At 45.2% G+C, this 27597-nt stretch overlaps 1 protein-coding gene across 2 annotated transcripts in view; it reads left to right on the top strand.

The window, feature by feature from the left end:
- The first annotated feature begins 9155 nt into the window (after positions 1-9155).
- The window catches only part of LOC147717843 (natural cytotoxicity triggering receptor 3-like), a 179067-nt gene continuing 160625 nt past the window's right edge, over positions 9156-27597 (top strand). For both annotated transcript variants that reach the window (XM_086920570.1, XM_086920569.1), the window contains exon 1: positions 9156-9393. In XM_086920570.1, coding sequence (XP_086776696.1) covers positions 9327-9393 — 67 coding nt within the window. In that variant the 5' untranslated portion in view covers positions 9156-9326. The remainder of the gene's footprint in view (positions 9394-27597) is intronic.

The following is a 27597-nucleotide window of genomic DNA, read 5'->3' as shown; positions in this document are numbered from 1 at the left end:
GGACATGACTTCGTCAGTAACAGGTCTGTAACACGTGATAATGGACCTACTGCTAGGGGAACCGGTTCTGATACTTCATTTACAATAGGCTGTCCTGAGAAACCAAGGGAAACGTTCTGTGAGCCTGAGAGGGGTGCCCCTGGAACTTCGTCGTGACTGATTGTGGTGCGACTTGCCCCTGTGTCAATTAGAAACTTTCCTCTCTTTTCCTAATACTTGACTATGTACATAAGGACCCTCTTGATCTACAGGAATCTCAATAAGAGGCAAGCCAACCTCCCTCTCTAGGCTATTTCATGTGTATCGCTGATAATCGGGATAATCAGATTGGGCATACTGGTACATCTGCTGCGAAACTTGCTGGGTCGCGGCAATGGGCTGTGGCTGTGATACCGCTACGGTCTGCGCTGTATGTGGGGAAGCATGCATAGGCTGTATATTCTGTGAAGTCTGTTGCTGGACCTGGTCTGGTCTAGGCTGACGCGGTCTTTCTTTAGTTTTACCTGTTGCTATATTGTGTTTCAGGACTGGACATTCGTTTACGTAGTGACCTGGCTGTTTGCAATAGTTGCATGTCCCTTTTACAGGAGCTGCTGAATTACTTGTCTGGGTCACACCCTTTTTCTGACCGTCAGCTGGGACTGACTGGGCAACTAGCATTTTCATTTTCGTGTCTTTCATACGTCTATGTTCATGTTCTTGCTCTTCTCTAATTCTGTTCTGGTGATATTGTAACATTTGTAACATCTGAGATGGCGTATTTGCTTGCCATGTACTTTCGACTTTATATACACGATTCTTAACCTGTGTCAGGGAATTCTCAACTAATTTGCTTACAAAAAGGTGTGGGTATGACTCGCTGCTTGGCTTCAGGCCACTATTAATAATAAAACATTTCTCGAATCTTGAATAGAAGTCACTAGTATCTTCATCGTGTTTCTGTTTACAAGCTGAGATTGCGTCCCAGTCTTCCTTTTTAGTTGTCAATAGTCTTGGCAGAACCTGTACTATTAACCCTGGTAATGCTTTAGCTTTGTCCCCAAGGCCTAGCCCTGGAGTACGACCTTTTTCCTCGTCTTCTATTTCCGTCCATATAATCTTTTTGTCTCCCACCTCCCATTCTTTTTCCTTCAGTTTCTCGTAAATGCCCGTGGGCAGCAGTACTTTTAATAATTTCATAATATCCGTATACGTGTACTCTCCCATCAGTAACATGTCCTTAAGTTCTCGGTGGAAACCTGCCGGGTCTTTATCGTGACAGGGCACTAGTTTCTTCATTTCTAATAATTCCAACTTTGTTAAAGGTGTGTAAACAAACACACGTCGTAGGGTATTATCGGCATTCATAACTGGGTGTACTTCTCGTAAAGGATTCTGCCTGTCAAAATGAAACATTTCTTTTCTTTCTGGGGGCGGAGCTGGAACGTATTGTGGGCCTAAGAAAGCGTTATATCTGTGCCGTTGTTCTAGAATTATTTGAATTAACTTGGTACTTAGGCCTCTCCATCTATTCATAAGTAATGCTTCTAATGTATCAGGTAAAGGACCTGGATCAGAATGTTGATGTCTGTATAACGTGATGAGATGCTGAATCATGTACATACCAGCTAATTTCTGCTCGTCTGGGGAAAGGTTCAAAAATGTCTGTGCTACCGTATCATCATTATATGTGCTAGGATTGTCAGCCCATAGTACTGCCGACCGGGCTAGTTCTTGTTCATCCATAGAATTGAGCACATGGTACCCCATTCGTTCTTGAAGAATTTTATCGGTAGCCTGAAACAGATATTCAGGAGAACTCGTTTTCGAGATGCCAGAGAGAAAAACTCTCTTGCTTTCTGGACGAATGCCTTCCTTAAGGTAATTTCCCTTACCTACATATGCTATTATTCCTTTAGCCGAGTCTTGTTCCTCTGGTTCGTCCTCCTTGGAGGAGTTATTCCTGTCACTATCTCTTTCCTTTTCTTGTTCCTTTCTTTCGTGTATTTCTATTACTTCTTTCCTGATCTTTTTATACATACTTGCTATACAATTCTGTTTATCGTGTTTTCCATCGGCTATATTCTGACCCCACTTGTTTAGTGCATCCATCTCGTCCTGGTCTACCCCAGGCCTGTCTCGTTCTCTTATTAAACAGTTTATGAGGAAGCGTAATATACAACCTTGAGTGTCAACTTTCTGGTGAGCCAGGGCCTCTTTAATACTGTCAGGATCTTCCCCAGTCTGGATAAAATGGTATATTCTATCTAGGTATTCAGTCATTCCTGGGAACAACATTAAGTAGTCTGTAACTTTTCGTAAGCGTAGAGATGCTAACAACATCCTGTCGTCTTTACCGGGTACTGGATCGTATCTGCAAATTGGAAGGGGTTCTTTAAGCATGTCAAAACTTGGTGTTCGGGGTGTACGGTTCTTTAATATGTCCCTTATGTTTAACCTATGTGTTTGCGGCGGGGTCTGGTGACCTCCTGTCGCACCTCCTGAGGCGGAGGCTTGAGCATGACTTGTCTGTGGAGTCTGTGTAAGTAACTGAACTGGTGTTTTACCAGGATCAGGCCCAAACGGATTCAGTGTATTCATCTTAGGTGTAGGAAGTGGTGGAGGAAAAGGGGGAACAGGATTTCGGGCAGGTGAACTTTGTTGCGGTACAGGCTGGGCATTGTCTTGGGGTGGATTGCCACCACCGTCACCGTCAGTAGGCGGTACATTAGTACGTGAATTGGTGTAAGCGGGAGCTACATCGTCTAGATAGGAGGCAAGGAATATGTCTTTTGTGGTCCTGTGGCTTACTTTAGTCGGAACCAATGGTGGCGGCAGATCATTCGGTATTTCTGGAGTGGCCTGAGGCGAACCCTCGGTCACTAAATACATGCCATTGGCAAGAGTGTTTCGCATGCGGTCTACTTGTTCTGCTTTTACTCGGATACCTTCAATAACTAATTCGTTCTCTCGGACTTCATCTGACTCTTCTCTATGTTTCTCAGCTTTTCGGATTTGCGGCTTGTGCGCCACATCCTGCACTCCCCATTCAAGTCAATGTTCTAAATCCCATGTGAAAAAGGATGAGCAGATGATGCTAACTACTCAAATAAATAGATTAATGACGATTGATATATCATGAAGGGTCCGTAGGGAACAAGGAGGGAATGAGGAAATATAAATTTTATGGTCAAGAAATGTTCCCTAACGTGTACCCCACCGTCTCCATGTACGAGTTTAAAGTGCATGTAACTTCCCTCCTGTGCCAGCTATGAAGACGCAAATACATTTGCGTCCAACGTTAACATGTCCTCTTTCAGATCCACCCTGAATGGGTTGGATATTCCGTTCCTAAATATGCCTTGCCACCGTCTTTGTATGGTGCACTTTCACGTATTCCTGGCTCTGTGCGAGCTAGGCCCTGTTTTCTGTCATCGAGCCTCTTTTCAAAAGCATCTCTGCCTCCTGAAACTGCAAGGTGGGATGCCCCCACCCGTGAACTCTGTCCTACTCCCTGCGAGGCGAGCGGAGCCTGGCTCGGCCTGCCTGCCTGCCAAAGACAGTAGTTTACCTTCATGCTATCAGTATAGCCAAACTCAGCTTCCCGAAAACACATTCCAGTCCAGCAGAATAGATAAACAAATCCCCGGCTGCAGAGCAAAGGGCCCGGCCTCTCTGTCTCCATGCAAGTAATTCATAGCTCCCGTCACCATGGTAGACCCATGACCCCCTCGCTCTACACACAGACACGTAGGCACATATGCACGCATTCATAGTCAGTATAGCATAGCCTCTGCCCAAGAGACCTTTCCCTCTAGATAATATGGTTCCCAAACATCAGATATCAGATATGATATAGGTACAAGTTGATCTGACATGCCAGACTTCTGTCTCTTTCCTCTAGTGTAAATGTCAAGTCCCCTGCACCCTCCAGCTTTACGTCAACCACACGTCATGCAGCTGCGCGCGCATCCAGACTTCAGATTTCTGCTGACATTGCAAGATTCTGCTATGTACCCACCCACTTGTGATACTTTCATATGACGTCTTCTAGCACACACCTCTGTACACGCCCTAGTTCACGCCTTCTGATTACGTATTGTTAACACGTGTGTGTTCTTATCTTGTTTCTCTCAGCTGTTACGCCTTCTGCATTGATTTTCATTATGTGCATTAAGTATAAAAGTTGTGTATTGTCAATAAAGTATGCTCTATCCCTTCCTGAACCCCAGTGGTGTCAGGAGGTAAACAGTCAAAATATCGATTACAGTAATTTCGACCTACACTTATATCGAGTTGCAAATATCGAAAGGACAGAATATCGATGTCCAGAATATCGATGGCCAGAATATCGACCCTAAGGTAAGTAATATCGAAATTACTTATATCGATAGCATATATATCGATGTAAGTAATATCGAAATTACTAATATCGATAGCATATATATCGATGTAAGTAATTTCGATTTACTAATATGTGTTAGAAATTTTAGTTAAGTATTTAAAGTAATTGTTATAATATGTGTTTAATATGTTTTTATAACTTAAAGAAATATAAAAGTAAATTATATGTTTTACTACCAGAGCGGGTTGTGGGTTTTTAGGGGAATAGGGTGGGAAGTAATTTATTTTTAATTAAATAATTATTTTTTAATGATTAATTTATTTTTCAATTAAATATTAATTGGCAATGAATTATTTTAATTGATTAATTGATTAATTAATTGATAATTTATGTATATTTTTAAGTAAATTATATGTTTTACTACTGGAGCGGGTTGTGGGTTTATAGGGGAATAGGGTGGGAAGTAATTTATTTTTAATTAAATAATTATTTTTAAAAGATTAATTATTTTACAATTAAATATTAATTGTCAATTAATTATTTTAATTGATTAATTGATTAATTAATTGATAATTTATGTATATTTTTAAGTAAATTATATGTTTTACTACTGGAGCGGGTTGTGGGTTTATAGGGGAATAGGGTGGGAAGTAATTTAATTGTAATATTAATTAATTTTGGGTAAAGGAGTACTTTTAGTGTTAGGGTCAGTTTTCAGTTTTTGGGTAAAGGGGTATATTTAGGGTTCAGAGTCAGTTTTCAGTTTTTGGGTAATGGGGTTTTTTTAGGGTTCAGGGTCAGTTTTCAGTTTTTGGGTAAAGGGGTATTTTTAGGGTTCAGGGTCAGTTTTCAGTTTTTGGGTAAAGGGGTATTTTTAGGCTTCAGGGTCAGTTTTCAGTTTTTGGGTAAAGGGGTATTTTTAGGCTTCAGGGTCAGTTTTCAGTTTTTGGGTAAAGGGGTATTTTTAGGCTTCAGGGTCAGTTTTCAGTTTTTGGGTAAAGGGGTATTTTTAGGGTTCAGGGTCAGTTTTCAGTTTTTGGGTAAAGGGGTATTTTTAGGCTTCAGGGTCAGTTTTCAGTTTTTGGGTAAAGGGGTATTTTTAGGGTTCAGGGTCAGTTTTCAGTTTTTGGGTAAAGGGGTATTTTTAGGCTTCAGGGTCAGTTTTCAGTTTTTGGGAAAAGGGGTATTTTTAGGGTTCAGGGTCAGTTTTCTGTTTTTGGGTAAAGGGGTATTTTTAGGGTTCAGGGTCAGTTTTCAGTTTTTGGGTAAAGGGGTATTTTTAGGCTTCAGGGTCAGTTTTCAGTTTTTGGGTAAAGGGGTTTTTTTAGGGTTCAGGGTCAGTTTTCAGTTTTTGGGTAAAGGGGTATTTTTAGGGTTCAGGGTCAGTTTTCAGTTTTTGGGTAAAGGTATTTTTAGGCTTCAGGGTCAGTTTTCAGTTTTTGGGTAAAGGGGTATTTTTAGGTATCAGGGTCAGTTTTGACTACTGTTGCACCCACTGGAGTGGGAATAGTAATTTTACCCCTACGCTATGAAACGCTTTCCCTACTGTTGCACTCTCTGGAGTAGGAATAGTAATTTTTACCCTTATGTTATCCAATGTTTTATATAATTAATTGTAAAAAAATTATTTTTTATTTTTTATTACTTACATTTTATTTATGTTATTGTTTTATGTTTGTAAATGTTAATTAGTAAATTAGAATATATTTTATTAATTTATAAATTAGTAAAATAAGTATTAATACTTATTGTTCTGTATTTATATATTATATATTTAGTGTATATATTTAATTAATGTATTAGTAATATATATATGTATTAATTATTTAATTTTAAACATTATTAGATACTTTTAAATATGTATATTTTATTTATTAGTGTTATATACTTAATTTTACATTTATATATATTAAAAAAAATCGATATTTTTAACATCGATATTTTTTACATCGATATTATTTTTTCGATATTTTTGTACTTACCATGTTGTAGATAGGATGTCGATATTTTTGCCATCGATATTGTTGACTCGATATTCTTGTAGGTCGATATTTGTGATTTCGATATTCTGTCAGTGATCCGTGTCAGGAATCCGATATCCGGTTCTAGAACCATTCCTTTTGAAGGAATAAAACCCCTAAGAACTCTAACACCACGGACTCTGCGCCTTTCTTTCCGATTGAGTTATTTTATTTTAAGTACTTACCTGCATATTTCTACCATCATCAGAGTCACTGCTCCCCCCTTCTGTCTCCTCTTCATCTTCCTCCTCATCAGGCTGAATATCTCCAGTGACTTGGTCATCCTCATCTACCTGGACTATGGGGACAGGGGTATCAGTATTGTCATCTTCAGTGGAAGAGCCTCCTTCAGCATTCCCTGCGGGGCCTGCTTTAGAGGTCTTTAGAGCTTCAGACTGGTCTAAAAGCTCTCTAAGGTGGTCTGTATTAGGGGTTGGCCCTGTCTTGAGACCTCTTGAGGCACAAAGCTGCCTCAATTCCTTAAAATTAAGCATAGCAAATTTGGATGGTGCCCTTGGAGGGTCACTCTCAACAGAGACATTCCCAGTGGATCCCTCTGCTCCAGACATTGCTCTAGTGTGGGTGGATATGTTGCAATTTACCTACACTGGTGTTTACCTACTAAACCTATCTTGTAGTTGTAGTCAGGGTGTGCTACTCCCGTCCAGGCATTGGTCACAAGCTGTCCCACGAAGGGTCTAGCTGTTGGCGGTGTCGGCTTCTTGATCGGAGCAAACAGGCCTTGGCTAATGCAAGCCACGCAGGAATCGATGCAAGCTTCTCACTCGGACCAGCAAGGTCAGAGCGGGTGCTCCTTTTTAAAGGAGCGAGGGCAAGTCTGGAGCAACCAGACCCGCAGTGTAAATTGTAGGTTTCGTCGCTAAGATGGCCGCTGACCACGTGGCAAGTGGCCGGGATGGCGCGTCGAGTGGCACAATGCAAAAGGGCCCCACGCAGATCGTGGAGATGCTGGGGGGCTGATCTTCGGTGCAAGGGCTGCTCGGTTGTGGGGCTTCTCAATCCCTAAAGCACAGCATCGAGGGTGCCTCGGGTGCTGCGCAGTCAGCTTCTCGGGGGTCTTTCGAGATGTCCGGTCCCTCGTCTCTCGGTGCCTCCACGGGTCCCTTCTTTGCAGGGACTGTGGATCGGGCTGTGAGAAGTCTGGGAGTCTGGGTCTCGTCAGGCTCTGGGCTCGGGCTCCGGCAGGAGGCGGCGGCAAAGCAGACGTCGAGTTGCTGGATGGTGCCTGTGTTCACAGGGTGGCCACTCCTAGGCCACAAGGGAGATGCTCTTCAGTCTTCTGTGCAGCAGAATGTCGAAGTCCAGTTGTCTTCTTAGTTTCAAGTTGATTCAGGATGATCTGAGGTGCTATGGCACTGCTCCCACTCTTATTCCCAATCTGAGGGGTGGATCACCTGCTAGGTCCCTCCTCTGGGTGGGACCAGGAAGGGGGGCAGTTACACCCCTTTTCCTTTGTCCAGCTCCGCGCCAGGACTGGGGCTGGGAAGCCCCAGGACCGGTTTGGAATGGCTTATGCACGAGGACACCTTGTGTGCCCCGGGCATGTCTGATTCTATTCAGCCCTGTCCTACCCAATACACAAAATCCTGTCTGGGGTGGTGCTCGTACCTCCCAAGGCAGGAAACCCTCAGCAAACTCCCAACAGCAGGAGGTCAGACTTGTGTCTGTGGTGGCAGCATCCATTTTGTGATGCTGAGGCTCTGGTTAACTTTAACCGGGGTTCAGGTTATGTACATGTCGTGTCCCTCTAGAAGGGTGGAATGCTATCCCAGTCGACAGAACTGTCGAGGGGATAGTATTTCAAATCGTATGACACCTTACTCGAAATGTTTTGATAATGCCAAACCAAAGTTAGCATATAGCAGCGAGGATTATAATGCACTTGAGAGTATATGGTATGGCAATATCTCGGAACAGCTAAGGTAGTTGTTCCCGACAGCTGCAGACAGGCTCAGCTCATGCTAGAGCACCATCTCACATGTAACCACGCACTCTGTTTCCAGGATTGCAGAGGCCTTCCATAGGAGTGGCTTATAGGTTAACATGTGTCCAGTTAAGGTTAGATATAGGGATACTATATCTAAGTAAGAGGTGATTACACCAACTTACCCCAGCTGAGTGATCAGCCAGTTGTGTCAAATATGTAGGCCAGGCCAGGGGTGGCACAATACATGCTGCAGCCCCTGGTAGGCCTTGGCTACACCTATGCCCTGGGTACCTATGGTACACTGTTACAGGGGCCAATAAGGTGAACCAGTTCCAATTCGTAATGCACCTAGAGTGCATTGGCAGTGATTTAGAGAGAGAACAGCAGGCTGTGGGTCTGATTAGCAGGCCCACAGCCACATTAAGTCATAAACCAGTGAAGCAAAAAGCAAAAATTTGGGGTGACCATAGGATAGCAGACCCTACTCTCCTACAGCAGCCTATTGTGATATGTGTATCATTGCCTCACATCTCTGAAACTGCTTTGGATCGTTGTTTTTCCTTAATTTTTCTATTCCCCATCATGTGTCCTGTGCAGGCTGGAGTTTCTTCCTATCTGATTAGTAGAACAGTAAAATGTTGCAAGACCAGGATTCCCCTAGGTGGTTGCCAGCCTTTTTGCAGATCTTAGATACAGCGTATGGCAGTGCACTGATGTGGGACGAACTGACCACACGGGTTTCGCTTCTCTGAGGTTCTTGGTAAGTGCTTAGCTTTCGTTTCCTCACACACCACTGACCTACTTAGTCTCCTAAGCCGGTCTATTGTTTTTCATGATTCTTCTTTGATACGCATCTAGGCAACCTCGCTGCTCTCAGGAGTTCTCCTTTAAGCTGAAACCACGATCTCACTTCCTTTGTCCATAAGCTTGATTCTGGTGTAGAATTTGGTATCAGAAACTCAGTCCGCGAACGACTGGATCCAAAGAGGGAGAGACTCCATCAGACAGCGGGACAACCGTATCGCGGTCCATAATGACGCTGTTCACACCTTATCCAACACCACTCATCCTCTTCATTCTTCAGCTTCTTGCCAGACTTGGTAAGATTTGTTTTCCTAACATAAATAATTTCATAGTGATTATGACAGATTGTATTATGAGCACTAGAAAAAGTTCTCTATTTCATGCTTAAAGTAGTTGTAGCATGGACTATGCCTGAGCATCGGGTCCCACCTGCCTGTGGGGGAGAGGCAATAAACGTTTCATGTGCGTGAACCTCACCCATGAAGGAAGCTCTGCCTTTATCACCAGATCTCTCTGGAGGGCGCTGCTTGTGGAGATGTGAGAGAGCTGCTCATTGAATCACATCCCAGCCAGTCCTCTCAATTGAGAAGTCTAGTTCGTGAGCCCATGCCCAGGGTATTGTGTCTAGCTTTGTAGGCCTTATTAAGAGCATTGTGTGTAGTATATTCTATGTAGATGTGGAATATTATTTAGAGTCGTGGAGGCCACATCTGGAGTATTCTTTCAGGTTGTGAAGGGCAGTTTTGGCATATCGTCAGGTCCTGGAGTCCACATTGGAAATACTACAGCCAGTTCTGGAGACCGCATCTGGAGGACTTTGGTCAGTTCAGGAAGTAGTCAGGAGTGTTCTGTCCAGCTCTGAAGGATATTGCTTCAAAATGTAAAGGTCCATTGGACAGAGTCCATTGTCAGTTGCAAGGCGGGTTCAAATTAAACTGATTTGAATTGACAAACACAAAATATGAACATGAGGTATCTCAAGGAATTGATCTGCACCAGAGCCCTGTATGGCTATACGAGGGCCCCTGGAGTTATGGGGCAGAGAAGAACAGAATTTAGCAGCAGGGCTATGTAAAGGATACTGCACAGGAAGACGGCCTATCCGGCCAATATGAAGCATAACATGAGTACAGAATATGAGGCAACATCATAGCCCGCTGCCGGAGGGCAATACTCAGTGCTTTAAATAGCGGCAAAAAAGTGCAGGTACTCATCAGATTGAACTGGGGCGGGGCAAGGAGGCGGGGCTAGAGGCAGGACTAAGTGCAGGGCTGATGAAAAACATTCTAAGGGCTCAAGAATTTTTTGGGGTGTATATGATGACAAATTGCTTGAATCTGTAATGTAAGGTGTGGTGCCATTACATGTATTACATTGTAGTAGTTGATAGCCAGCCCCCTGTTCTCCTCCCTGCCCTGCTCCTGCTGCGGCACCCCGCATCGAGCGGAAGCCTGGAAGGTAGCGCACCGCGGTGAAGCGCTGCTTAGGGCCCTGCAGTGTACACAGACACATTATTTTTTTAGTCGTGGGGCGTCACTGCCACCCTCTGTGAAATTAACATCATGTAAGCATGCGCCGCAGTGTAGAAATGCACTGCATGCTCACATAACTATTTGTTACAGTGAGTACCGGTATTCTCGTTAGTAACGGAGAAGTGCCGGTACTCTAGAGGGGAAAAAAAGAAGTGCCGGTACTCAGTACCGGCGAGCACCGGCCCATTTAAAGCACTGGCAATACTGGTTGTTAAAGGCCCTGAAACCGAGTGCAGCTCGGGCCTATAACGAGGAGAGGGCATTTAACAACCTGTGTAGCCAGCCATTATAAGCCCAGAGCTACTCCAGTGTTTTCGATGAATGGAGCTCTCAACATTCCAATGTTCTAATCCTTGATAGGACCGAAGCTATTTTCACTTTTGGCCTATACTGACGAAAGGGATTTCAGTGCTTGCTATAACATACATAGACTAAGGGCCAGTTCTATAATTGTTTTGAGTACAATATGAAAATTTGAAAGCGAAATTTGAGAGAGATGGTTCACAAAAATTCCCATTAATAGTAGGTCACAATCCGACCTAACTCATTAATATTTATGAGGTGAATTGCAAATCATAATTTTGTGCAATTAGCCACAATCAAGGATGGTAGTCTGCACAGGTCACCAGGCCACCATGTTAAATTTATTTTTATTTTTAAAAAAGCATGAAGGAAGGAAGCATGTCTGCTTTTACCAACAAACAAAAAATTATGTTGAAAAAAGTTTTTTTTTTTACTGAGAGCTGGCAATGATCTTCTGCTCCACTGGACCAAGGCTTGCTCTTCCTAAAATTCTGACCCCAATCCGTTATATCTCCAAGTAAACTATATTGTGTTAATCGTATGCGAAGATCCATCTGGCTGAACACAATCCCACATAAATAGTTTTTGTAAAAATAAAAGTTGTGTCTTATTTACTAGGTGCCCCCAAAAAATATATATGTTATAAAATCTGTCTTCAGATTTTTAGACCCTGAATGGCCTATTTAAATAACTTCTAATTTGCTTATGTATTTATTCAGTGTTGAGCATGGACTGAAGCTGGATAGATCAGTTAGCGTCCAGTGAGTGAAGGGAGTCCCAGTCTTATAATCGGGAAACTCTTGAGTAGTACTTCTTTGTGCTTGTAGGTGGACGCCATTTACATCGGAAATTAGGTTGCATTGCCTTCAACGCACCACTTTGGTGAGTTGGCATCAGTTCCTTTCTTTCTATGACAACTGCATGGATCCAGAGAGCTGCCTCAACTTCTTTTTGGCCCCTTTGTTGTTGAATTGCTCTTGAGATTGATTCCAGTGTGCTAGGGACATGCTAAAGCCCTCTTGTTTCAAGCCCTGTGGGGATTGTCACCACCAGATGCCGGTGTCTGATTCCCACCTCGGCTGTCTTGGTGCATGAGGTGCGTGAGGTTGGGGCACAACCCCAAGGTCTGCACCGAGTGCAAGTACATGCACCTAAAGGCAATCTGCCAGCGGGCGATGAAGCCCCTGGCGGCTTGGCAAAAGAAGGCCTTGCTCCTGAATTTGTTCCACAGACACTCTCGAGGACGGTCCAGAAGTCGTTCCAGCAGACAAAAGTCCTCAAGCGTTCTTCTGCTTCACCTGGTTGACCTTGTGCCTCTAGGCCCCACTTCCGAAGTCCACCTTCAGAGACAGCGTCAGGGAGCGCTCTGCGCTACCTGGAGGTACCCAGCAACCCCTGCCCAGTTACCAGAACTTTATGATGTCATGCATGCCATATTTGGGGCCCACTCCCTCTGGCACACCCTTGGGGCCCCACAGATGGGATAGGTGGCCAGGCTGGGTTACAGCCAAGGGGTTTGCCCTCAATGCCTGGTGGACCCGAGGATATATCCATGAATCTGGGACGATGACGGCTTGGGTAACACCACCTACCCCGGCTCCATTCCGTATTCCATCCAGTACCTGCCACCGCGCCATCACCACTAATTCCAACGTAGCGCCATACCGTCCTTGTCCACCCCTGGATTAACCTCTATTAGAGTCACCCTATGACCCTCCTAGGGGCGGTGAGGTGAAGGTGTATTGGCCTTTGGAGGAGAACCCTGATGATGACAGAAACTGGTATGAGAAGCTGGGGATGCCAGTGGAAACCTCACCGGACATTGGCATGTTGTTCCCTCCGGGCCACGCCTCAGAGGAAGCGCGTCATTTACCATAGTGATGCGCAGGGCAGCAGAGTTCCTCTATCTTCCACTCCCTGCAGTCAAAGTCAGGTCAAATGTCTTCACAGGGGTGCTACAGACAGGGGCAGGTTCCCCAAAACCATTCCTCCCCTTTAATGAAACCTTCACCAACACGCTCCTGGGGGCCGAGGCTAAACTTTGGACAAGGCCTACTGTGCACCACCTGATGCCCAGCTCCATTGTCCCGCCACAGGGGACACAACTTTCCTTTCCCAGCACCCATCCCCAGAAAGCCAGGTGGTGCAGGCCTCCATGAACAATATCAACCCGAGAGCTCTCCTTATCACACCACAGTATAAGAATTTCAAGAGGCTAGACACCTTAGAAAAGGGCATCTTTTCTTCCACCAGCCTAGCATTGCGGTCGGTAAACACCACTTGCCTCTTGGGATGCTTTTTCCATTAGTTGTTTGATTCGGCTGGGCTTCCGCTTCATATGCTGCCTGAGGAGGGCTGTGCCATCCTCAACCAGGTGTTACTGGATGGCAGGGATGTGGCTAAGTTTGCCATGTGGTGTGGACTAGTAACCACAGACTACCTTGGTAGGGCCATGGACTCTACAGTGATGCATCAATGCCACACTTGGTTACTGTCCACTGGTTTCTCTCGGGATTTTCAGTCATCCTTGATTGACGTACCCTTTGATGGGTCACACCTGTCCAGTGAGAAGGTCAATGCAGTGCTCAAGCGCTTTTGCGAGAGCATGGTCACTCCCGATCTTTGGGTCTCTCCCTTTTGACACAGCCACAGCACATGTCCTTTCATCCCTGCTGCACAGGAAGAATCATGGCCATCCACTGTACCAGCGCCACCCAGTACAACAGCCACCCAGTCCTTTCAGGGTAGGACCCACGCAGCCCAAAGAGGAAGCAGAAACCTTTCCTTAGCGAGCTTGCTAATCCTCCCACAGCTGCCTCCAAGCCGCTTTAGTGTGACTTCCAACCTGCACACACACCCTGTGGGGTGGGGGGGGGCAGGAACACACATCACCTGCCCCTTTGGTCCAGCATCACAACAGATCAGTGGTCATTCGATAGTGCAAAAGGGGTACACCCTACCATACGTGGACAACCCCAACCCTTGCCACCATCCCAGGAACTGATGACTGAGGGCCCATCTCTACCAGGTAGTTCAGGCTCTCTCTGCCAAGGGTACCAGATAGAGGGTGGCTGTGTCTGAGAGAGGGGTTGGTTGTTATTCCAGCTACTTTCCGGTACCAAAGAAGGACGGAGACCTCTGTCCCATCTTAAACCTGCACCCTCTCAGTTACTCTCTTTGGAAAGAGAAGGTAAAAAATCTCAGATTGACTCATGTTCTCTGTCCCTTCTTAAACCTGCACCCTCTCAGTTACTCTTTTTGGAAAGATAAGGTAAAAAAATCTCACATTGACTCATGTTCCCTGTCCCTTCTTAAACCTGCACCCTCTCAGTTACTCGCTTTGGAAAGAGAAGGTAGAAATGCTCACATTGACTCATGTTTTGTCTGCCCTGGGTGGCAGTGGTTGCAGCACATCTGTGGAGGTCAGTGTTAACAGTTTTCCCCTACCTCAATGACTGGGTTTTGAAGGTGGGCTCACCACACCCACCTCCAGACTACTGCAGATATCCTGCATTCACTGGGGTTTTCCATCAACTTGCAGAAGTCCTATATTGACTCGAATTCAGATGCTCCCTTTCATCAAACCCATTCTGACTCAATGCAGTTTCAGGAAAACACTAAAGTCCCTAGTCAGAAAATTCGGATCATGTGTTGTGCCAATGAACTGTAGCAATTTAGCCTATATCATACATACACACTTAATATCTTTACCCAAAGACAATCACAATGTTAAAATCAATAGAATTCAAGTTTCAAATTTATTCTAGTTGATTAAAAAAGTTGCATTTGTAAAAATTACATCATCAATACATTATACAAATTTAAGCACAATACATAAAATACAACACATAGTGTTGAAAAATCTAAACAATGTAAAACACAAGAAATAATAAAGAAAACTACAATTAAAAAGTCAAAGGATATTCGGGCTATGATACTGATGTTTCAGCCTCTATCCTGGATTTCGGTGAGACTGACTCTGAGGCTACTGGTGCTTGGGCCTTCTGAATCCTGATGGTAAAACATGCCCTTTGGCAAATTACGGGCTCTGCAGGGGGGCCTGAAGTCCCAGTGGGTGCAACAAGCGGGGAAGCTCTCTGACCTGATCCAAGTATCGGCGGGCACTGCAAAATACCTGTAGTGGTGGCTAGTGAACAGTGATTGGGTCAGCGGCAGACCCCTCTCCCTTCCGCACCCAGAACTCACAGTGGTAACAGATGCGTTACTTCTGGGTTGGGGCGACCATCTGGGAGATATGGAGATTAGAGGACTGTGGACTTCAGCGGAATCCCAGCTCCACATCGATCAAAGCCAGGGATGTTATCTTGCCAGCCAGGTACTGTTGCACTAAGTCCATCTATACCTGCTGTTGACAGAAGATTGTGACATGGTCCTCCATGCACCAGATGTATCTCCATTCTGCACCTCTGTCAAAGGTTTTGTTAATTGTTCTTTCCCTCCGTTATCCAGCAAAGCCCTGCCTTGGGCTCTGTAAAAGGTTATTTGTCAGCCATCTCGGCCTTTCTGCTGCTGCCTGACCAACCTTCCCTCTTTAAGTTGCCTCTGGTGGCCTGTTTCCCTAAAGATTTACAGGTTTCCTCCTGCCCCAATGGAACCTAAAACTTGTTTTGACATTTCTGATGTGTACTCCTTTCAAGCCTCTCCATTCTGGTCCTTTACAGCTCCTTACCATCAAGACTGCTTTTCTGGTGGCTGTTACAAAAGCCAGGAGGGTCAGCGAGCTTCAGCCTCTTTCCGTGAACCTTCCATACACCACGTTCTTTCCAGAAAAGCTGGTCCTCAGAACACAGCCTTTTCGATCCCCAAAGTGGTCTCACCCTTCCATCTTGACCAGAGTATAACTCTGTCTGCTTTCTACGCCCCATCTCACCCTTCCAAGGAAGAGGAGAAACTACATCACCAAGACACTAAAGGAGCTCTCTCATGTTACCTTGATCGTACAAAACCTCACAGGGTGGACGTTCTTCACTTTATTGGGGTTGCTGGGGTGAAGAAGGGGATGCTGTGGATGCAATGCGGTCTATGGGGTCTTCTTGTAGGAACTCCTGAGTCTATGAAGATGATAAGGGGTTGCTGGATACAGGGTTTGACGTTCCATGACGTCCTCTCCAGCCTGGACGAAGTCCAGTCACCACTGGACTACCAGTCGTACAGTGTCGTGGTCGCACCCGATCCTTCTCCGTACTGTAGTTTGCCTTCTGGGCAACCAAGTTGCACTCCGATGACTCTCCCGGGTCCAGAAGACCCGGTTGCTATTTCTCAGCATCAGGTCCTGATCCTTGGTGCTGCCCTATGGCTCAATCGCCCAGCGCAGCCGAGGGCAGGTAAATAGCTCGCTTCACAGGAGGTCAATGTTTACTTCTTGATGTCGCGCTCCTAGCTGATGAAGCCTTCCCTTTTTCTTCACTATATACACTTTTGCACGATCCTGAAGAAACGCAATGTAGTTGGGGTGATCCTGCACCTTGTGCAGTGGTAGGTAGGGGTCAAGGAATTCTGACACCTAGGCCCCTGGGCTCCAGGTGTCTTCCCCCCATGTATCAGTCATTGAAAGGCTGCTAATGTGCTCATGCAGGCACTACAGGTGCATAATAACCAGTGCAGAACATAGTTGGATGGAAGGTTCTGGAGGACTACTGGGTCTTTCCCCCATTAAACTAATGCGCATGTCACAGATAACGTTGAATTTAATTCTCACCCCTGCTCAGTGCTAGTGAAGCGCTTTCAGGATACTTTTGATGTGGTCTCTCCTCCGTAGTTTCATGCACATGTTTGCAAACTGACTTTGGATCATTTAGATTATATTGAGCAGGTTTTTGACAGTCTCATGTAGATGATCTTGTCCTCCTTCTCCTACCTTGCGGTGAAAATATGGAACAAACTACCTCTGCAGCTAAGGACCTCAACCTCTCTACTGGAATTCCAGAAAGTCCTCAAGACATGACTGTTCGACCCAGTCACCTGAGCCATCTTGACCCGCAAGCGCCTGGATACCCTGTCAGGTGATTAGCCATGCTAAAGAAATCCACTTGATTGATTGATAATGTAGACACGCCATCAGTAGGGTTCTCGTCAGATTGACTTGTTAGATCAATTTGAGAAGCAGCAAATGTTTTTGCGTAAAATTTGTGCTGAAAAATGACGCTCTAGGCCACAGCATTAATTGGAAAAGGGACAGTGAGCTAAAAAAATGATGGATTTTAAATGTCCTTACTTTCTAAGTGGTATAGGGTGACCGGTCCAGGTTGGTGACCAGGAGTAGGTCTGACGGTGTTGTGTGATATTCGCTATGGTCGAAAGCCCCTAATCAATCATTTGGAAATGGATTCCACTTTGTCCACCAACATCTGGAGATTTGCCTGGCAGTGGTGTGGGAGATAAGCCAGAGGGCCTATAAATATTGAAGAGAAGACAGAATACGAAAGAACACTGAAGCGTTTAAAAATATAGTAAAATATTCATTTAAAATTAATAGATAAGTAGTTTCAATAATTTGTACAAACACTATTGTCACTCAACAGTTTCTTCCTCTTAGCTACTGTGAGCTAGTGGCGGCATTGAGTGAAGTGGTGCAGCCTGGGCCTACTGCAGAACTGGCAGGTGTGTGTTTCTCCACATATAGTCGGGGTCAGACAGGCCTTTCATTCTCCCTGCCATTTCCCCAGTGGGCGGAAGAGACCCTTGAGACTGGTTTCTGAAGCCCTGGTGCCTCCTGGTTCCTCTCTCACTTTCCTCAGCACCCAGAGGTTCATTACAGCCGGCATAACGATGCTTCAAGAGCGAGAAAGGAGAAGAGGGAGAGAGAAAATCATCAGACGGAGAGGAGAGAGAGGAGAGGAGAGAAAAAATGCATAGCTGGAAAGGGAGCTTGCACGAGCAGATGAAAGGAGCAGGGCTGGTTTGAGCATGTGTGGCGAGGCTGCTTTTGGTTTCCCAGTCCGGCCCTGCACATAGTCACAGACTATAGGGCCCCATTAGGATGGCGGGCGGGCTTTGCCTGCCCGCCATCCTATCGGAAATCGGGACCGCCCGCCCTAAGGGCGGGGGTCCCACACGCACCATTAGGATGTGCCCGCCACAGTGGCGGGCGCATCCTGTATTTTTAGTATTGTGGTGGGCGGAGCTCTGTGCTCCGCCCGCCACAATACTAAAAATGCTTTGCAGCATTTACATAATCAAAGTGGCAGGCACCGCGCGGTGCCTACCACTTTGATTATGTAAATGCAGGGGGGTACCAACGGTACCCCCCATGTGCCACCCCCCTTTGACCTTCACTCTGGGGGCCCACAGGGGGCCCCCAGAGTGAACACCGCCTGCCAATGCCGCCACGGAAAGGCATTGCACTCGTGCCATTGTAATATGGCTGGCGGTGTCTCATAGACACCGCCACCATATTAATCATTTTCCGCCCCGGCCGCAATGCGACCGGGGCAGAAAAGTGGCGGCTGGTGTTTCCCTACGTTGCGGTCCCCCCGCCATTGTAATGTGGCGGGGGGAAAAGGGTGGTGGGCGGTCATTTCTGTCGGGTGGATCGCCACCGCCACCGCCACCATGGCGGAGGCGATCCGCCCGACATCCTAATGGAGCCCTAAGTGTCTGCGACTAAAATGAAGTAACATACTCCTATCAGTTCTGCACAGGGGGCCCTTGTGCACACTGCTGCCCCGCTCAGCTTTTCACACTAAGCTGTGGGTGTAAGGCGCTGCACAACCCTGGGCCCATCTAAGAGAGCCCTTGTCACTCAGGACTAGGGCCCAAAATAAGCACCAGGTGCAAAAACAAGCATAAGGAAAGCCAATACGTCTCGCTCATGCTAGATCTTATGGCTTATTCAATGGTGCACAGCAGCCAGAGTCAAGAAAAAAAACAACCATGACGTGGCCAGCATTGATTTCATCATAACACCTTTTTTAAAGCCATGTTGCAAAGCAGCCTGGTTGCTTCGTTTTTCTCAGGGGTGCCTTGCGTAGTTAGTAGGCAAAAATTGGTCACAAAGCCTCCCATATTGTGAAAATGAACGCCATAGTACGCTGTTTCATGATATATGTTTTATAAATAGAAACTTGCAAAAAGTGGGAAAAGGCTATAGCTGCATGTACATGTTGTTTGAATTTTAAAAAAGCACATGGCAGCCCAATTAGTTATTTGGTATCCATTTGTGGACCAAATATTATTTCTGACTAAGGAGGAATACCCTATGCATGCTCAAATACACACAAGTAAAATCATAACAACATATATAGATAAATATACAGAAGTAAAGCAAACAGGGCCGCAGAAATTAAGGGATCTCTTGCACAGTATTAGTCCATTAGAGTTCTTTAATTTTCATTCACAAGAAAGCAGCCAGCCGACACGTGTTTCATCGCTTCTGCGAATCCTCAGGGCTCAGAATCGACTGTGTCTAGGGAAAAAGGAGGTCGCTCCGCCGGTGATACTTCCGACCCGGTGGGGCCCGTGACCTGGTCAGTGAAAGCAAGGAAGTAGAGATGGCACCCTATGGTGAAAATTCAACTATCCCAATGTAGAGTCAGGATAAGGATATATTAAAGTTAGAAGATGTTGGCGTAAATAGTCCTTCCTGTGTCCCCCGAATATGTTGATTTGCGCAGGAAGCCCAGGAGCTGCGTGAGAGGAGATACAGCGGATAACTCAATTAACTCTCTTCTGGTCAGCATTGGCTTGAAGCATAAGACGAGACGGTGCAGAGCGGGTAACTCTGTAGCCCCTCTTCTATATGCAAATAAAAGGTAGTGCCGTGCGCACAGTGAAACTCGCTCCCGGGTCGCCATGTTCCTCGTTGTGGTCCACATATAGAAGAGGGACTACAGAGTTACCCGCTCTGCACCGTCTCGTCTTATGCTTCAAGCCAATGCTGACCAGGAGAGAGTTAATTGAGTTATCCGCTCTATCTCCTCTCACGCAGCTCCTGGGCTTCCTGCGCAAATCAACATATTCGGGGGACACAGGAAGGACTATTTACGCCAACATCTTCTAACTTTAATATATCCTTATCCTGACTCTACATTGGGATAGTTGCATTTTCACCATAGGGTGCCATCTCTACTTCCTTGCTTTCACTGACCAGGTCACGGGCCCCACCGGGTCGGAAGTATCACCGGCGGAGCGACCTTTTTCCCTAGACACAGCCGATTTTGAGCCCCGAGGATTCGCAGAAGCGATGAAACACGTGTCGGCTGGCTGCTTTCTTGTGAATTAAAATTAAAGAACTCCAATGGACTAATACAGTACAAGAGATCCCTTAATTTCTGCGGCCTTGTTTGCTTTACTTCTGTATATTTATCTATATACGTTGTTATGATTTTACCGGTGTGTGCATAGGGTATTCCTGCTTTGAACTTTTTGCTTGATCAGCTGTGCTGGTTAATCTTTGAGTGATTATAAGGGTTTTTCCACTCACCCAGTTGCACCACCCACTCCTAGCACCCCTTAACTTCTTATGCGTCCACTTATGGCAGAGCGCCCAGTGTTTCTCTGCATATGTATGAAGACAGACAACTTACAGCCAGCAGAAACAAGACATAGAAATGGGTTCTACTGCTCACAGCATCGACTGACATTTCTGGGAGCCGAGGGATGCCGAGATGTAAAGGGTGAGGAGATGAGACTGTTCTCTCAAAACTGACTGGGAAGCGCGTGAGAGACAGAGCCGGCCTGGGAATGAAAACCGGCCCTGGCAAAGTGCTCGGCTCCCCCCCACTCTCCCCTGCGGGGGTTGGGGGTACCGCTGAGCTCTTTACCGGGGCCGGTTTTCTGCCGTTTTTGTTACAGGGACGATTTTGCAGCTATGATGCAAAAACGGCCCTGTAATAAAACTGGCCCCCAGAGGCCCAAAACTGCCCCCCACCCGTGCGGCGCACCGGGGGATTGCCAGGTGCCCACTACGGCCAGTCCGGGCCTTGTGAGAGAGATGGTCCCTCCCTTTCTCTCACTGGACTCTGTGGCACAACACACACGGCTGCTGCTCTGTAGTCGGAGTGACTCATCCGGGCGCACATCACACACAATTGTGTTATGCTAGAATTACGCGACATTGACTCTCTGCTGAACTACTCGCTTTGTTTGCTCTTATGTGCCATTCAGTCCCACGCTTCAGGTATACAGCCACAGCACACTTGGAAACACAGAATGTAGTGACACACACTGCATAGACGTAAGTAGGCTGAGTACACAACACATAAGGGAGGTGCGGGAGGGAGTACTAGAGGGACAGGAGTGTTGATGGGCTGAAATGAAATAGTATCTCAATCACAGCGCAAGCAGCAGAAGAGCGCTAATTATTTGGACTCAATCTGTGCTTGGTCCATGCTTCACAGAAAGGAAAGGAAGTGACTCTTGGCCTGCACCAGCCACATAGACTGCAAAGAATGACACTGAAGCCAACAAATGGTAAGCAATGGCCGGCTCCAGGCCCTGTATTGTACACAAAAGTGTCTCACAATGGCCGGCTCCAGGCTCTTTATTGTACACAAAAGTGTCTCGTAAGCAAGAGCATGTGCAATTTCTGTCACAGGCTCGCCTTGATAAGCAGCTCAGCAGTAGAAGTGGTCAAATGCTTATTGCAAGCCCTGTCAGTTCAGAGTTCATCTCCAGGGACCCCCTCTTCAGTCTGTGGGGGAATTGTCCACTTCCCTCATGTCCAAATCATCTTGCTCCCACATGGATAAAGAGGTACGGGATAGTCCAAGCGGGAAGAGATGTCCAAGCTACAGACCTCATAAGAATTAGAGATGAAGGGTCTCCTTTACTACAGATTCATGCAGGGCAGCGCTGCTCATCAATTTGCTGTGCTGTCCTGCATCACAAGAAAAGGGCAGGAATGCACTGAATGTATAAGATACGGCGCATTCCTGTCCTCTTACACTGCGCTGGAGCACAAACGGCTGCCATGCGCCAATGCCGGCACCTTTGCACCATGGTTACCCGGGTGTCCGCATTTGAAGCAGGTTGTTTTTGTGCAGGAAGGGACACCTTCCTGCACAAAACCAACCATTAGGCCCCCCTGAGGAGACACAGGGTTGTGATGCATTCCCAGATTAACACCTTTTGGAAATCTGGGACTGTGTCAAAAATCATGGGTGTTGAGTAGGAACACCCCCACAAGCCCCATGGCACGCCTTTCGAGGCAGTGCGAGGCAACGCAACGACTTGTATTATTGCGTTGCCTTACACCATATCAACAAGACCATGAAAAGTCACGCAGGGTAGCTGTCAGTGGCCTCGTAGATATGGATTCGCACTAGGTTCTGCTGGAACGTCATAAAAGTGACGTTCCGGCTGTGCACCGGGCTTGAAAATAAGCCCCATAGTTTTTAGAGGCTGCGTGGTATTCCCCATTACGGGGCCACTGCTTGGATACCCGGCCTTGCCTGTCTTGTTGATGTAAAAACACATTTCAAATGCAGCTGTCCTCCTCTCTGAAGCTCTGCTTTATTGCTCACTGACCCCCTCCCCCACCGTCTGCTGAGAGTTGCTGGAAGCCAATGTCCCCTTAATCCGCTCTCCAGACAGTAAGGTGAGATGGCAGACGGTGCACTTTGTAAAAATAGAACTGAAAGCAAGTCTACTAATACTGGAGTGGGAATGTTTTTTCTGAGCCTTGGACTCTTGTAGGTGCTCGAGTGACCAGCCCTGATTTTTCCCTTTGCTTGCTGCTTTATGATATTTCTTGTGGGTCACTTTATTTAACGTCTATTTTAAGGATTTATCAATTTTAACACAGCCCTTTAAGAACTGTACATTTCTGGCTCTACACTTTTCCTACAAACCAGCAGCGGCACTCTGAGAGCAGCATCTCATTCCATTCCACCATTTGTTCTCCAGACAGATCACCTCTTCGTCATGCTCCTTCTGGGGTGCACCCGATCACCTCGCCTTATCTACTCCAATAACCAGAACGGACTTCCCGCCAAAAATGGTACCTTCTTGAAGCAGGCTCTACCAAGGAGAACTGTTTCAATATCTCCCAACATTCCACACAGTGCACTGCACTGCACACCTATAATATTTGAATGTTTCAGAATTTGTCTAGCATAGGATTTCCACAAGATGGGGTTTGCTTCTAGTACGCACAGTATGCTGGACAGTATGGCACACCTCTGCACCCTTAAGAGCTCCAGAGCAAGGAATGACAGCAGCAAGCCCTTTTTATTAATTTATATAGCTTTGCTGCTTTCTCTCCCTTGCACAGCTGCTGTGCTGGGTTTAGCAAAAAAGTAATACGCCTGCCACACTTTCTTGTACTGATGCTTTATGTAAATGAAAAATGAATGACCCCAGCCGCACCTGTAGACAAAGAGGGGCACAGAGACGGACCTGACACCCTGCCGTGGAATCTGCAGAGGGTAAGCTAGTATTACAGCTGGGTAATGGGTTCTCACCCTTCCTTTATGCAGTAAGAGGAAACCATTAGGGACCAGTGGCCCAACAGGCCCTGGTGCCGGTGCACCTGCTGCACCATTGATAGCTACGCCTCTGATGTGTGGTCAGTATGCTGGTCTCAGGTGTGAATCCAGCCAGGACCGAGTAAACCCTTCATCTTTCTGAAGGTGATAAAAAAGCACTGCATTGGGTAATAGTAACAGATGTCATGTACTGTGCTAAGAAACAGTCCATCTGCAGCACTGAGCGCTAGATAATCAACCACGTGCCATTTCAAGTGTGAAGGAAATGGTCAACAAGACCTCTGCCTGGGACGACTCCACTGACTCATGTGTTTATCTTGTGTACAGTATTGGGTGTAACTCCTCCTAGCTCCAGGCAGAGTGAATTACAGAAAATACTTTCATTGTAGCAGGATTGTCAAACATCGGGACCAGGATATAGAACAATGAGTGGGGGGGGGGGGGGAGGCGGAGGGGGGGATGTGAGAGATGATATGGGCGGCAGGGATAGGTCATATAATAGGGACCGCAGTAAAGGTCATTCTGTACTGTTGGCTTTTACGTGGCATCTTTTTACATTCGGTTCCACACACTTACATTACCCATAGGTACATTACACACACACACTTACATTACACACACTTGTATTAGATTCCACACACTTAACATACACATACTTACATTACACACACACACTTACATTACACACACTTGTATTAGATTCCACACACTTAACATACACATACTTACATTACACACACACACTTACATTACACACACTTGTATTAGATTCCACACACTTAACATACACATACTTACATTACACACACATACTTACATTACACACACTTGCATTAGATTCCACACACTTACCATTCTTACATTACACATACTTTCATTAGATTCCACATACTTACCTTACACATATTCACATTACACACACTTACAAGTTTCGGCCCAGAGAAATGAATTGATTTACCGCCCCATTCTGGGTGTGTATATAATAGTCTGGAACCTCCTAGTGGAAAGGATTGGTGGGTGTAAAATGAAATGATTTGGACAATATTCAATAAGGTACCCCCTGATTCAATAGGGTACCAGGGCGGGGGAAAAAACATCTAATAAAGAAACAACCCTCCGCCCCGTCTTCCCCAACAAATCACTGCTGCATTAAAGTCATCAAATAATATTAGGTTCAGAGAAACTCTTTCTTTACTTTTCTGCTTTATTCATTATTTCACTTCATTTCAAATAACATGATTACATTGATCAATTGCCATAATTTGCATCACAATTCAAAGAAATAACTATAAATTCATCTACAGCAGGTCATATGAATAACAGAAGTATCTCATTATGAAAAAATGCACTAGCGCACATAACATCAGCCATTCCATATGCATTCTCTCCCTTCCTTTTTATTCCCACGTTCACATCTCTTTGAATAATCAACAAACTCAATATTCTTATTGCAAGGCTCACTATAATACATCCAAGCCACTATTGCCTTGTTGTCTCACAGTATATGATTTGACTTTTTCTTTTAGTGGATAGACATTGTGTAGTGGGCTGGTCCCACATGTTCAAGTGTCAGAAGTAGATGCTGTAGATGTGGCCAGGTAGAAGTAGAAGTAGTTTATTAAGTTCTTAGCTGTAGATACAATAAGCCCCACCAGGAGCAGCCTCCTAGCTGCTCAGCCCATCCTCAACTGACAACACTCACACCAGGCACCCAAGCATTCCACTCACACTAACAAACACTCACACTGGCTGAGCAGCTCGATGCAGAGAAGTAAATGAACATATACACAACCTGAGGATACTACATTTTCCCCTTCCTCTCAAAATGAAAAACTAAAAAGGAAATAACAATGAAGAGAAAAACTATACACAATAAAAATATACAATCGTTGCAAGAAATCTGTAAATCAAGGGATGAAGGTTACATAACATCGCGAGAGGGAAAACAGACAACCATGAAATAGAAAGAAGGAAGAAAGCGATAGAAATAGAAAAACACTAACACTATCCTGCTGCTCAGCCCATCCTCAACTGACAACACTCATGCACCCAAGCATTCCACTCACACTAACATTCTAACCGGAACACTCACACTGGCTGAGCAGCTAGATGCAGAGAAGTAAAGGAACATATATATCAACCTGAGGATACTACACAATGTTATCTACTCGCGTTTGGGTGTGAAACGCCTTTAACATGACCGTCATTGTTCACTGGACCACAATCTTTCTCCATGCGACCTAGAGAAACATAATTAGACCCCCCAACCCCCACCCTGGATTTTGTGGCTTTGGGTGGCAAAAGTTGCGGCCAAAAAGAGCAAAATGTGTGCCCCAAAACCACAAACGTCACAGTATTTTTGTGGTGGGCAACAAATACTGAAGGCCTGTGCTCTGTCCCTGATGGAGACTGTGCTGTGTCACAGTCTGTAACATTGTAGAGTCTCCAGCAGCACAGCGCCTGGAACCAGTGGGTTTCTGGTGCCAGATAGAGTAGATTAAAATATGACACCTACTTTCTTTGGCATCATCAACCTCTGCGTGCAGGGCAGCAGGGGAGGGGGGGAAGGCAAGAGAAGATGTGGGGTGTCAGTGAAGGGGGAGAGTATTACATTAAAAAAATAAAGAGACATAAGGGAGGTTAGGGGTTAATAGGAGACAAGCGAGTAGGAGTGCAGTGGAGGGTGTGGGGCAGGAGAGCCTTACAAGGGCCTTCAGAGTCAGCAGAGGGCACACAAACATTTGAGGCTGGCTGCAGACTAACCGCACAGGAGGGGGCTTTGTGCATTTCTTTTTTTTCCCTTATAGCCACAAACAAAAATGGATTGGTGTCACTACAACGCGGTTTTTTACAACGCACTCCGTTACATCGGAATTTTTACAACGCAGGATCCATTACATCGGATGCCATTACAACGCATGGCATTACATAGCAGATGCTATTACAACGCATGGCATTACATCGTAAGTATAGGTAAGTATACCTTTTTTTAAAAAATGTAATTAAGTTAATTTAATTAATTTATTTAATTAATTTAATTAAAATACATTTTAAAATAGTAATTAATTTAATTTAATAAATTAAAATCTATTTATTTAATTTAATTTTAATAAAATTTGTAATTCATTTTATTTAATTAATATAATGAAATTAATTAAATTTAAATATTTTTAAAATTGTAATTAAATTAAATTAATTAAAATAATTTATTTTATTTAATTAATTTAATTAAAAAATGTAATTAATATAATATAATTAATTTAATTTAATAAATATATTTTAATTAATTTATAAATGGTAAATATAATTTAATTAGCCCTAAACACAAACCTACCCCTGAACCCTAAAATACCCCTGTACCCCAAAACCCAAAACCAACCCTAAAACCTAAAAATACCCCTGTACCCCAAAACCCAAACCCAACCCTAAAACCTAAAAATACCCCTGTACCCCAAAACCCAAACCCAAACCCAACCCTAAAACCTAAAAATACCCCTGTACCCCAAAACCCAAAACCAACCCTAAAACCTAAAAATACCCCTGTACCCCAAAACCCAAACCCTGCCCTAAAACCTAAAAATACCCCTGTACCCCAAAACCCAAACCCAGCCCTAAAACCTAAAAATACCCCTGTACCCCAAAACCCAAACCCTGCCCTAAAACCTAAAAATACTCCTGTACCCCAAAACCCAAACCCAGCCCTAAAACCTAAAAATACCCCTGTAACCCAAAACCCAAACCCAGCCCTAAAACCTAAAAATACCCCTGTACCCCAAAACCCAAACCCAGCCCTAAAACCTAAAAATACCCCTGTACCCCAAAACCCAAACCCAGCCCTAAAACCTAAAAATACCCCTGTACCCCAAAACCCAAACCCAGCCCTAAAACCTAAAAATACCCCTGTACCCCAAAACCCAAACCCTGCCCTAAAACCTAAAAATACCCCTGTACCCCAAAACCCAAACCCAGCCCTAAAACCTAAAAATACCCCTGTACCCCAAAACCCAAACCCAGCCCTAAAACCTAAAAATACCCCTGTACCCCAAAACCCAAACCCAGCCCTAAAACCTAAAAATACCCCTGTACCCCAAAACCCAAACCCTGCCCTAAAACCTAAAAATACCCCTGTACCCCAAAACCCAAACCCAGCCCTAAAACCTAAAAATAACCCTGTACCCCAAAACCCAAACCCAGCCCTAAAACCTAAAAATACCCCTGT

Source organism: Lissotriton vulgaris, chromosome 5 (assembly GCF_964263255.1).
Source record: "Lissotriton vulgaris chromosome 5, aLisVul1.2, whole genome shotgun sequence".
In the NCBI taxonomy this organism is placed as follows: domain Eukaryota; kingdom Metazoa; phylum Chordata; class Amphibia; order Caudata; family Salamandridae; genus Lissotriton; species Lissotriton vulgaris.
Note: the sequence above shows the minus strand (reverse complement) of the source record. Positions and strands in the feature narration are given on the sequence as shown.